This window comes from Macaca mulatta, chromosome 7, assembly GCF_049350105.2.
Source record: "Macaca mulatta isolate MMU2019108-1 chromosome 7, T2T-MMU8v2.0, whole genome shotgun sequence".
Classification (NCBI taxonomy): domain Eukaryota; kingdom Metazoa; phylum Chordata; class Mammalia; order Primates; family Cercopithecidae; genus Macaca; species Macaca mulatta.
The window spans coordinates 170,157,954-170,171,273 of record NC_133412.1 but is presented as its reverse complement, the minus strand read 5'-3'; the positions used below and the strand labels follow the sequence as shown (position 1 = coordinate 170,171,273).

Here is a 13,320-nt window from a genome sequence, read left to right as displayed (position 1 = left end):
AAACATGGATGCAGCATTCAGCATACTTGTTGACCACAAAACTGGAGCAGATGTAATTAAGACAAAATTTATCAAAGAAAAAAAAGTGTATGTAGATGCAGGTATATAATTTCAGATTCTATGATGAAATTACAGAGACCTGCTATTTGGCACAGAAAGTCAAATTTTTGGTACAATTTCAAAATTCCTATCTCCTTTGTTAATTGAAAAGATAAAAACTTTTAAATATGCTGCTTCTGATTTTAAAGAGAGAAAATTCTGTTTTAACCCTTTTTCTCAGTTCGGAATATGAGATTTCCAAAGAAATCTATTAGAATTTGTAAAGTTAATGACAGTAAAAATAGTTAATAATGTAAAAAAAATTTTTCTTCTAAAAGTTGTTTTCCTTCCTCATATAAAAATAGCTAACACATTGTATTAAATAATTTCAGATTATAAGGGAAATCAGTAAGTTTATCAATAAGTTAATTATGAAAAATAACCAATAGCAAATCAGTAAGTTAATGCCTACCTGTAAAATCTAAAGTGATGCCAGAAGTTCTTTACATGCTTGTATAATACTTCTATCATAAAGTTCATTATTTAACATTTCTTTTTTTTTTTTTTGAGACGGAGTCTCGCTCTGTCGCCCAGGCTGGAGTGCAGTGGCCGGATCTCAGCTCACTGCAAGCTCCGCCTCCCGGGTTTATGCCATTCTCCTGCCTCAGCCTCCTCAGTAGCTGGGACTACAGGCGCCCGCCACCTCGCCCGGCTAGTTTTTTTGTATTTTTTTAGTAGAGAAGGGGTTTCACCGTGTTAGCCAGGATGGTCTCGATCTCCTGACCTCGTGATCCGCCCGTCTCGGCCTCCCAAAGTGCTGGGATTACAGGCTTGAGCCACCGCGCCCGGCCATTATTTAACATTTCTCTCCAAACAATTAATGCCGTTATATGCTGATACAAGCTTTATATAATGATATTTCCTCACAGAGCAAAATAATGTTCAAATGGTAAAATGTACCACACCAACAAACAAGGAAATTTTCAAATAGTAATTTTTCAAATACCCGTTTTCAACTGGTAAAACTATGACCATATCCACAAATAAGAAACAACCGAGACAGTATGAACCCTAAGGGGTGACTTGGGAGAAAAGAACATATAAATTATGAATTCAGTGCACCATCAAAATTTCTCTGTCAGGTATCAGTATTTCAAGTTAAAATCATTTCAGAAATTTAGTAACTTGCTACCAAACATAAGAAATATATAAATAACTATTTTTCTACAACCCTCTACACATTGTTCTGTATTATAAAAAGTTTGCCTTAATTGCCATGCAATCTGTTCTTTTTCTTCATTGAACTACTGCTATACTTTCTTATAGTATTTGTTGCAATTATAAACACAAAACCAAAGAATAATTTGATAACAAAATTCACCTTTGTTATTGTTTTTGCTTTCAAACCTCCATTCTCCACAACACTGAGGTCCAATTTTCCATCATCCTTACTTCCTATAGCTTTTAGTCCTTGCAAAAGAATATCACGTAAATTTTGATAAAGAGGTTTTTCAGTGTAGTCTAGTAATTTCACTGTTTCCATATATTTGGCAATTTCACCTAAAAGAATAACACAATCATTTTATAACTTTCAATCACAAATCTAATATATTTCGCTCTTACCTCTAAAAAAACAATTCATGGTTATAGTAAAGTTAGAATGCAAACACACATCTTGTTAAGATACCTATTTTTTTCAATCACTTCAATGAAAAGTATGCTTTTGAATTCAGGAATTGTCAGATAACTGAAATTAAAAAAGTATTTTGAGATATAATATAAAACACACTTTTGTAATTGTAAGAAACAAGACAGAACTTAAGATTTAAATATTCATAAAAATAACTATTTTAGTATTAAAGTTATAATACAAAGGGATCTAAAGATTATGAAAGTAAAATGTCCTTAAATACAATGAATATCACAGCCAATTTGTTTTTGCCATCAAAGCCATTAGCTCTATAGCAGATAGAGAAATAAAACACACCAAAAAGAGGTCAAAAAAGAAAGAAATAAGGTCTGGCTTTCCCATAAAAGAGAAAAATCAGCTTCCAAATGATAAAGGTTTACCGTACACTTAGACAGAACCACACCATAAAAAAGAAATCCTACTAGTCAAGATCAACACTTCTCAACATTAAAAATCCATTTTTGAGCTAATGACTCACACACAGACCTTTCCCCCAACCTCCAGACTTGTATATCTACCATTCATATATTGGTCCTTGGATGTGTAAATATCACCATTAATTCCAACAAACCCACATCTAAACTCTTGACCTATCCCTAAAACTTGAGGTTTTCTCTGTCTCAGTTACTGAGAATTTCATCCTTCTAGCTCCTCAAGCTAAAATCTGAGTTAGTCATCCTTGAATCATTTCCTCTCACACCAGTCCTTCAAGAGATCTTATCAGTTCTATACACACACACACACACACACACACACACACACGCACGTGCACACACACATTCATTAACTCAAATATTTATTAAGCACTTCCTATGTGCCAGGCACTATTCCTAAATACTTGGAATATACCGAGAAAAAAACAGACAACAGTACGTAACTTCCAATTTCTTCATCTGATAAAGGAGATGTACAAAAAAAACTAAAACAATTATCACCATGTATGATAAAACATTGAAAATGCTCCCCCTGGGAGAGAACAATGTCCATTTTTGCCATGTCCCTTCAGTATAATAGAATAGTTATGTGTACTTTTAGCTAATACAATAAGAAAATAAATAGAAGGCATAAAGAGTGGAACAAAAGATGCAAATCAGACTTTAGTCACAAACAACATAATACTACATGTGGAAAATCCTACAGAATCTACAAATAACTACTAGAACTAGTACATAAATGTAGCAAGGTCATAAGATGCAAGGTAAATATATAAAAATCTATCCTATTTCTATAGACTAGCAAAAAGCAATTGGAAAATAAACTATTTAGAAAAGACTTAAAATAGCATCAAATACTTCGCAACAAATACAATGAAAGATGAGCAAGATTTTCCTAAAGAAGACTATAAAACACAGTTGAGAGAAATTGAGACAGACCAAATTTAATAAAAGATATACCGTACAAGTGGACTGGAAAACTCAACAGTATAAAGATGTCAATGCTCCCCAAATTGGTCTACAGAGTCAAATTCAATCCCCAGGTTCCAGCAAACTTGGGGGTGGGTGAGTGTGTGTGTAACTGACAAGGTGATTCTAAAATTTAAATAGAAATGCAAAGGGCAAAGAATAGCAAAGTAGCAAAGTCTAGTTAAAGAAAAGCAGTGCTAAAGAATTTCAACTACCAGATACCAAGCTTAAAATAAAGCTACAGTAACTAAGACAGCGTGGTCCAAGAATAGGCAAAAAGAACAATTGAAAAAAGAGAGTCCAGAAACAGATGCACAGATCCACAAATCCACACTTGATTGATGACAAATATGACAACAAAGGAAAAGAATGGTCTTTTCATGGAAGGTTGCTGGGTCGATATAAATATGGGGATAGGAAAGATACATGACCCCTCCTCAAATAATACCCAAAAATCAACTGCAGGTAGACTATACATCTGTATGTATAATTGGCAAGCTGCAACTGCCAAAAATTAGAGATGAACTAAGAGCGAATAAATAATGGTATGTAACTACAGTAGAATACCTTATAGAAATGATAATGAAGAAACTACTGTTAAACATATACAATAATAGGGCCAAGTGCAGTGGCTCATGCCTACAATTCCAATACTGGGAGTCTGAGGTAGGAGGACTGGTTGAGCCCAGGAATTCAAGACTAGCCTGGGCAACATAGTGAGATCACATCTCTACAAAAAAAATTTTTTTAATTGGCCAGGTGTGGTGGCGTGTGCCTGTAGTCCCAGCTACTTCAGAGACTGAGGTGGGAAGATCTAGTCCCAGCTACTTCAGAGACTGAGGTGGGAAGATCTCTTAAGCTCAGGAGGTCAAGGCTGCAGTGAGCTGTGACTGTGCCACTGCGCTCTAGCCTGGGCAACAGAGTGAGACTCCATCTCAAAAAAACATAACAACAACAATAACAAAAAAAACCATGCGATAATGGGGATGAATTTCACAAATACATTACTGAGTGAAAGAAAAGGACACTAACAGAAGTAAACCATAATTTCATGAGGACAGGGATTTTTACCTATTTCATTCACTGTATTATTCCATTTCTATAAATTTTAAACACAAATATTTGGTACTGGAAATTAAGGTAAGTGACTCATTAGGCCACGAGGGAGAGGCTACTGATCGCTATGAGGTCCAAGGCATAATTCTGAGAAATCCACATTGTATTTATTGATATGGGGAGCAGGCTGCAATTTTAAATAGCATAAGGTCAGGGTAGATAGACCTTCCTGAAAAGGAGACAACTGAGCAAAGGCTTAGAAAGACTTCTGAATATATGCAAACTGACCAATTCTCACTCTTTGGCTGCTACTTCTCTTGCACGGGTTATTGCAGTGGCCTCTTAACCTGCTTTCTGCCTAGGCCCATCCTTGCTCCTTTGGCAGTCCATCCCTACACCAGAAGCAGGAGACCTTTCCCCTCAGGATAAACAGTTCATATCACTCTTCTAATCCAAACCTTACACTCTTCCTTGAAGTAAAAGCCAAAGCCCTCATGATTACCTATAAAAACAGTCCTCGCATCTCCTGGGCACTAGTGTCCCTTCTGCCTAGAATTCTCTTCCCCAGACTTCTACAGAGCTCACTCCCTCCCTCACCTCCTTCCTACAACTGCTCAAATATCACCTCCTAAGTGAGGCTGTCCCTGGACAGCCTACTTAAAATTACAGTCCCCCTCGCTACTTTACTACCCACCCCAACTCCATCCCCCTAATTCTATGCCCTGTTTTCTTCTAGTTCCACAGTACTAACTAGGGGAACATACAAATTTTGCTCATGTGTTTACTATCTAACTCCTCCAACTAGAATGTTAGCTTCATGAGGGCAGGGATATTTGTTTTGTTCCCTGATGTACCCCCAGTCCCTGGTGCACAATAAAGCCTCAATACTTACTAGCTTAATGGATGAATGAAATTTGCTTCCTTTGCTAAAAGCACTGAATAAAATTGAATAAGGCTCAAGTATTCATTTAACAAACCATCTAATATCCTTTTTTTTTTTTTGAGACAGAGTCTCGCTCCGTCACCCAGGCTGGAGTGCAATGGTGCGATCTCAGCTCACTGCAACCTCTGCCTCCTGGGTTCAAGTGATTCTCCTGCCTCAGCCTCCTGAGCAGCTGGGACTACAGGTGCATGCCACCACGCGTGGCTAATTTTTGTATTTTTAGCAGAGATGAGGTTTCACCTGTTAGCCAGGATGGTCTCGATCTCCTGGCCTCGTGATCCACCCACCTCAGCATCCCAAAGTGCTGGGATTACAGGAGTGAGCCACCATGCCTGGTCACCACCTAACATCTTACATTAAGGGCTATTCCATGGATACCATGCCTTTTTATCCCCAGAAAACAAAATCCCTATTAACACTGAAGAAGTGTTTTCCTACCTGGTTTGTTTTTCTCAGGAAAACATTTGTCCATCAAACTTGCAATATTTTCTCTATATCTGTTAAAAATTAAAGAATGAGTCACTGTTTGAAGCTTGACGTCATGTTATTAATATGAAATAAAAATACATAGCACATTAAGCAATATTGTGCTACATCCTAAATATGCTTACAGACATTTTTCTAAATTAAACAAAAGACCAAGGAACCTTACTGTTTAACAAGTACTTTCTTATTTCTATATCAGTATCAGTTGAAACTATAGTTCCTGTCAAGAAACTGTGACTAAAAACATTTGGCTTATCATGATTTTGCTAGAAATAACTTAAGTTTTCCTTTACCTAATTTTGGAATCTCTAACATATTTAGGATCTTTCAAATTATCCTCCCAAGGAAGATGGCCAGTAAGCCATTGGATCATGCAATAACCAAGTATTTCCAAATCACCACGTCTTGATGGGGCTACAAATGCAAGAGAAGAACATTAGGTAGACTGAAATAATTTTTAATATATAATTTAAAGTATATATAAAGTAATAAGGTAAAACAAGTCAACTCCACAGTCTGTTTTTCATCATAAAATTTTGACTGCATTTCACCTAGGTATTGGACAGTATAAAAGAAATAGCTTACCTCCCAATTTACTTCCAATTAATAATTTCTACTTTAAAACTCAAACTGGTAAATTTTAGGGTTTCAAGCAGAGACTGTTACTCTAGAAATAAAACAATGATAGACTCAATACTGCCTTTGGAAAACTTGAAGATATTCTTACAATTTTTATATGCTATTAAGAGGCCCAGAGAACTGGGTGTTTGAGTTCTTCCACAGCTTTGAGCACAGAAGAAATGACTGCTGAGGAAATAAACTAACTTAACAGGTAGTAAAATAAAAGTGAGCTGTTAAAAAGTTGTAGATACATAAGAAACTTGAGAAAAAATACAAAAACAAACAAACATTCCAATTAAACTAAATAAAACCAAAAAGAAATCCTCATTGCAGTTGAATGAACCACTACCACCTTCTTGGTTATCTTTGAAGGTTGCAAGGAAAAGGCAAGAGAGAAGAACACAAATGGCCCTGGAATACAATTGTAGGAGTCTCACCTCTGCCTTCTTTCCTCATGCCCCTGTGCCTCTTCAATTCTTATTTATGTATCTATTTATTTATTTATGCATAATTAAGAACTATGTAGGAATCTGGGTGAAAACATTAGCAGTCTATTTCTCACTCAAGTACTACTGACATACCCACACCATTGTGTGCATCGATGCTCGTGAATTCAATAGTGCCATCATGACATCTTTTGGGGTCTTCTTTGTATTCTTTATGAACTCCTTCTGGGCAGTACCGATAAGCAAGGCCATAATCTACCAAGTACACCTATAAATTTCCAAGCACCAATACAAACTAAAGTCAAAATCACTGCACATATACCCCTTTAAAGCATAGAAACAAAATACTGTCATCTGAAGGTGGGTTCATCTACAAGGTCATTCCATAACACTCCAAACAATTTAGATCCAAAATGCAAACAGCAGCAAATACTTAATTCTGAAAGGCTTTTTATTTTTAATAAAAATGCTAAATGACCACACAACTACAGTGTAACCACTTGACTTTATATACTTTTTTAAGATAAGTATATGTTATACTTGTAATTAATCTTGTCTCTTCAATTTGAATGAAAATTATACATTTTATACTTTATCTTACAGACTCTAAAATTGAGCACAGAGCAAACCATCAATACTTGTTGCGATACAACTGCTACTTCCCACACAGAAAAGCACACCCAGTAGAAGACTGCTAATGATGTTGACACAGGATATGTTAGTTACCTTCTATTCCTCTGTTTCTTCACTTGTAAAATAATCAAATCTCAATTTACTTTATAAAAATATTTCATACATCATAATAATGATCTAAAGAACTGTTAGATCAGGCTCTTATCTATATTTAAATACTATATTCTAAAGCCAAGTCTTCATGATTAAAAGTAAATTTTAATATTATATACATACTTATTCATAGGCATATACATGTGGGTCTGATTAGCATACAAAGCTAATAAACTTGGCTTTCTTCTATTTCATAGCCACACATTACATCTCTAATTCTGAGTAAATGTCACAAATGCATGCATCTGGGCACAAGAGGAAACTGAAGCAAAAATATGTAGCTAGATCTAGCACATACATCTAACACTGGAAAAATAATCCCATCCAAAGCATATGTCTGAAGGATAACAGAGCTGCAAAAATATTTCCATATAAACAAAGGCAGCATGTTTTAGTCACCTGCAAAGTGATATAAGTTGTATTTTATTATACTATACAAGTCCAGCCTATTTCAATTAATGGAACCCTTATTGTTCAGGTTGTTAGCTGCGTTTTCTTTGTTCTTGGCCTAGAAACATCTAAAAAGAAATGGCTAGAAACAGCAGAGATGAATTTGATGATTGCCTTTTTAAGACTTCTCCATTAGCACACTGTATTAACAGTATAGTAACTTTCTTCTTTTATACTTATATAGATTCCCTTATATCCACCATAACTGACATTGGAGGACGGGAAGCAAACGTGAGACAACAGAAAAAGAAAAGGGACCCAAAGGAAAAAGGAAAAACTAAGCAAAGGTAAAGGTACATTTGAGAGAAAGAATGAAGTACAGAGTACTGACAAATAATTATAATAATCAAAGCACCCAAACACACTTAAAATGTTTAAATCTTCCTTTTTATTTAAGATCAAGAAAGAAGTGAGAACATACATTAAGTATGAATGTCAACTAAACCTTACTTTCACCGAAATCACAGAAACAGCTATACAGGAAAATAGTATAGATCCCTCTACTTCAACTAAACTCACCTAAATAAAGGTATAATAACATTAGCTTTTCTCCTTTCATTAGAAGTAAAAATTACAAGGGAATGTAATAAGCAAAAAAAAAAAAAATGCACATTTGAATTCCAAACACTAAGGGTATACAAATTTAGACAGCTAAGATATTTCTGTAAACCAATTGATTTGAATAATCAACATGTTAAAGACCAAATTTTCCAAGTAATAGAACACTTACATTTGATGGATTTCTTGAACAAAGGAATAAAAAAAGTGACAAAGCAGACAGGCAAACATAATTCATTGGTGTACTATATAATTTTAAGCTTCCACCCCCAAATAGCTATTTGAAATTCATTTTGTATCACAAGCACTTCTTCTGAATCTTATTTAGGGCAAAATAGCCAACTTGATAAAGTGCCAACAAATCACATCAAAAATGTAGAATGTTAACTAGATCAAAGTGTCAAGAAGAAATATTATTACCAAATCTACTTCAAAAAGTAAAACTTCTACATAGGTTCAAAAGTTCAAAGCAACCATATTTATTTTCAAACAACACGTTTTAAATAGTAGAAATTAAAGTTACAAAACTACCTGGTCAGGATTCTTGTAGTTCAGAAGAAGATTTGAGGCCTTGATATCTCCATGCACATACTCATGCTCGTGAATATATTCCAGAATATCCAGCTATGAAAATACATACAGAATAAGTTAATGCAGTACCTAACACCAGCCAGCAGAGGACCAAGCTTCAACATAAACTAGCCTTTACTGTACTAAAAACAATTTTTTAAAAACAAGAAGAATATAGCTCACATACAATTCTTAAGCTTAGCTGCAAGACAGTTTTCCGAGAAAACCTTTTGGCATTTGCTTCATATATTTTCTGAAGGTCACTCCCAAAGCGATCCATTATCATAAACCTATAACTGAAGACAAATATGAAAAGCCAATGAACAAAATACAATTCAAGAAAACCAACTTTGCAATGAGTACTCTCAAAGTAATCTTTTCAAGACAATGTTTAGTAAATACGTTTTTTTAAAAAAAGAAATACAAACATTTGCAACAATTTCTCCCAACTAGAAATCTCAAGAGTTCAGAGTGCTTTCAGGTCCTGCTAACCTGGAGGGCCTCTTCCTGGTCTCAGCTAGTTTTAGGAGACTATTCAATTTAAGATAATGCTCACAGAGAGAACCCAACAGGTTTATTCACAGTAAAAATAAAACAAGCTAAATAAAAATGACAGCATTGATTTTTCTCATAGTTAAAATTAATTAATGTTTCTGGATATCAGCTTCCTTCCTGTGACTGTTTCTCTGTATTTTTAAGGTATATTCAGCAGTAACAACATTCTGCTAAAATCAAGATTCTTGTCAGATGCTTTAACAAGAGCCAGATTCAATACCATTGTTTAAATGGCACAGAAGGATTGTACATTAAACACTCAATGGCCAAGATTTGGGGAAAAACAAATATCCCGGAAAAACGTGAAGATAATTGGTTTGGCCGTAAAGCAGCTATGTCACCTTGGCTGAGTCACATTACTTCCTTGGGCCTCAATTTCCACAGAAGTAAAATGAGAGAGTAGGGACTCACCCTTTTTAAGGTCACTTTCAGCACCCAAAACTCAGATTCAATAATCATGTTGTATTTCAGTATGTACAGAAAAGCATCACCTATTTGCAATAACACTGCTCAGCTTCTGCTCTGAGGACCACTTTTACCTTCAACAGTTTTCCAGATTCTAATTTGTCTGGTGAAATCATTCAGTAAATCAATAAAAACCAAAACCACACTCAGAATGTTTCAGGACATCTCCAACAAGGAAGATTATGACTCATCAACACTCTAACATCTAGCATTTACTGAACACCTGGTATAAGCACAGCACTAATGTAAGTACTTAAAATGTTATTAATGCATTTAAACCTCACATCACTCTATAAGGTAGGTAATTCCTATCATCCCCATTTTACAGCAGAAGAAAACTGATAATTTGTACTCTAGTATGTGGCAAAATCATGCTTTTAACCACTGCACTACATATACTGAAATAAATGTCAGTAGGATACAAAAACCCCATTTATATGTTGTAGGCTTCTATGATAACAATATGACAAGTTCAATAGGGAAGGAAGAGTTGACTAACATTAAAAGACAAGATGCTGAACAAGTAACTCAGAATTCTATTCATTTTTGAATTGGAAGAAAATTAGAAAATCATCTTGTCTAAACATCTTTTAATAAATAAAATAACTAAGGTCTTCAGAGGTAAAGCGATTTGTCCAAGGTTATAAAATTAGTCAGTGGTGGTCGGGCGCAGTAGTTCACGCCTGTAATCCTAGCACTCTGGGAGGCCAAGGCTGGTGGATCACCTGAGGTCAGCAATTCAAGACCAGCCTGGCCAACATGGTGAAACCCCGTCTCTACTAAAAATACAAGAATTAGCCGGGCATGGTGGCAGGTGCCTGTAATCCCAGCAACTCAGGAGGCTAAGGCAGGAGAATTGCTTGAACCTGGGAAGCAGAGATTGCAGTGAGCCGAGACTGAGCCACTGCACTCCAGCTGGGCAACAAGAGTGAAACTCCATCTCGGGGGGGAAAAAAAAGTGACAAAATGTATTCATGTAGGATTTCCTAGCACCTTGGCTTGTAAGATAATAAAGTGAAAATGGTAACTTTGACTTCCTGGTTTCCTCTGTATAACAGGTTTTGAAAGGTTGAGAGATGAAACCAGGGCACATATACATGTTGGCTTTTACTAAATAGGTGATGTGTGTAATGATTATAATATAGGATGAGCATCTCAAATCTGAAAATCTGAAATCAGAAGTGCTCCAAAATTAGAAAGTTTTTTTTAGTGCCAACATGATGCTCAAAGGAAATGCTCATTGGAGCATTTTGTATTTCCCATTTTCGGATTTGGGATGCTCAACCAGTAGGTATTAATGCAAATATTCCAAAATCCTTAAGAAATCCCAAATCTAAAATACTTCTGGTGCCAACATTTCAGATAAGGGATACTTAAGGCCTGTAATACACAGGTAACAAAAATACAATCTCTGTAACAGCCTGAAAGATGGCTAAAACACAACTGCTTAATTCAACATGGGGTCTATCAATAAATTCTATTACATAGGTCTTTGTTTTTATTCACAAATCACCCTACCACCATTCTTATTAAGCCCTTAATCTTGTCACCATACGTAAATCATAAACATCAACTGAAACATGATTCCACAAATTTCACAGAAACCATTACCACATTCTTCTGGAAAGACAGCTCTACCATTGAGTAGTAAAATGGAAGTTATTTCTAAGTAACTTCTCTAAAGTAAAACCTTTGATGTAGACTTTTCTGGAGACTTGAATAAAAATGTGCAAGTAAAAGAAAAATATACATCAGTATAAATAATTTAATAATGGTAGCAGCTAACATTGTTCTAAGCCCTACATACATATTAATTCAAATGAGTTACAAGAAAAACTAAGGATGTCTGGTACAGGAGGGGGCTGGAAGAATAATCTACTTTCTATTTCTTTACTTTCTAAGACCTACGATGATTCTTTTTAAGAGCTTCAACCTAAAAAGCAAATCAATGCCTGATACATGACTAACGCCATCTTTTAAAGGAGACATTTCTAGCAACCTCATTTTATAGAAGAAATGGGCTAAGAGGTAAAGTCATCACTAATAAGTGGTGAGTTAAGACTTAGACTGTGTTCTCGTTTGTCACCACATTCTAAGGCACTTCTGATCCACACCAGGGAAGTTCTTTCCAGCAGTACCCTCGTCAGTCAGCTTACAGTGTCAACCTTGGACCCAGTTAGCCCCCGGTCACCTCACAGGAGTTATACAAACAAAACCCTGTTTAACTGGTTCCAAACTTTATCATAAAATGGGTGATAAGAATGTATATGGTAAAATGTGATATGACAGTTTGGGTTACTTTTAAAAAGACCATCATTCTTAAGCAAAATATCACCACTGACAAACAAAAATCATAGACAAACAAATGAAACCAATTATGATAATCACAGTGATGATGACTGCAAGAAATATTTCCTGGGCACTTACTATGTGCCCCTTATAATTTACATGTTTTCATTTCATCTTCACAGTAATTCATAAAGTACTATTATCCTCATCTCACAGACAGGGAAACGAGAGAGACAGAAAGTTAACTAGCCCATGACCACACCTGATGCAGTCAAGTACAATCAATCTAGTGCTAGATTTGTCTGGTGTTTAGGTTTTGCTGCAATATACTGTACTTGGTTTTTGTTTTTTTTTTTTTTAGACGTTTATATTGAAATTATGGAAAGAGGAAAAGGCTGTTATTCCAAGTGGAAAAATGCTCTAGCCCCAGGCACACTTTTCTTCCAATCATCTCTATGAAATGTGGTTTCCATAACGCACTGTTCCTTAGAAATATAACTATTGTATACTGGAGCACACAGTCAAACAGATTTGCTTCCTAGCAAGTCATCACTAAGGGTTTTTCTTGTCTTACTCCCCTTTAGACAGTCTTTAATTCACCATGTAAACCATTTCCCAAATGCCACCTTCACCACCGTGTCACCTCATCCCTTGCTCAAGAGCAAGTGATAGCTTCTGACTACCTACTAGACATTGGTTCCAAACTGTTCCTTCCTCTATGGGTCTTCATTATCTGCCACCGACTTTTTCTCCAAGTTTACTTCCTTTTCTCTTACACGCATGCCCTCTTCCTCTGCTAGAGGAAGACGGCCATTGAGTCATACAGTAGAACAGAAGTCTATCCTTGTGCTCACGTTAATCTCCCGCTAAGGATGCTATTCCGCCTCCTCAATGATTTTCTAAACCAGTAGGTTTTAACATTTAAGCGATTAAAGACCCCTTTGAGAGCGAAAGCTAACATCT

The 13,320-nt window shown here is 35.7% G+C and overlaps 1 protein-coding gene across 6 annotated transcripts in view; it reads right to left on the bottom strand.

Annotated features, from left to right (window-relative positions):
- VRK1 (VRK serine/threonine kinase 1) overlaps nucleotides 1–13,320 on the bottom strand; it is an 85,516-nt gene that overhangs the window by 20,134 nt on the left and 52,062 nt on the right. For all 6 annotated transcript variants that reach the window (XM_015144442.3, XM_077938010.1, XM_077938008.1 and 3 more), the window contains 6 exon segments: nucleotides 9,236–9,344; nucleotides 9,010–9,102; nucleotides 6,820–6,952; nucleotides 5,911–6,031; nucleotides 5,570–5,628; nucleotides 1,421–1,599 (listed from right to left, as the gene is read on the bottom strand). In XM_015144442.3, the coding sequence (XP_014999928.1) occupies nucleotides 1,421–1,599; nucleotides 5,570–5,628; nucleotides 5,911–6,031; nucleotides 6,820–6,952; nucleotides 9,010–9,102; nucleotides 9,236–9,344 (694 nt within the window).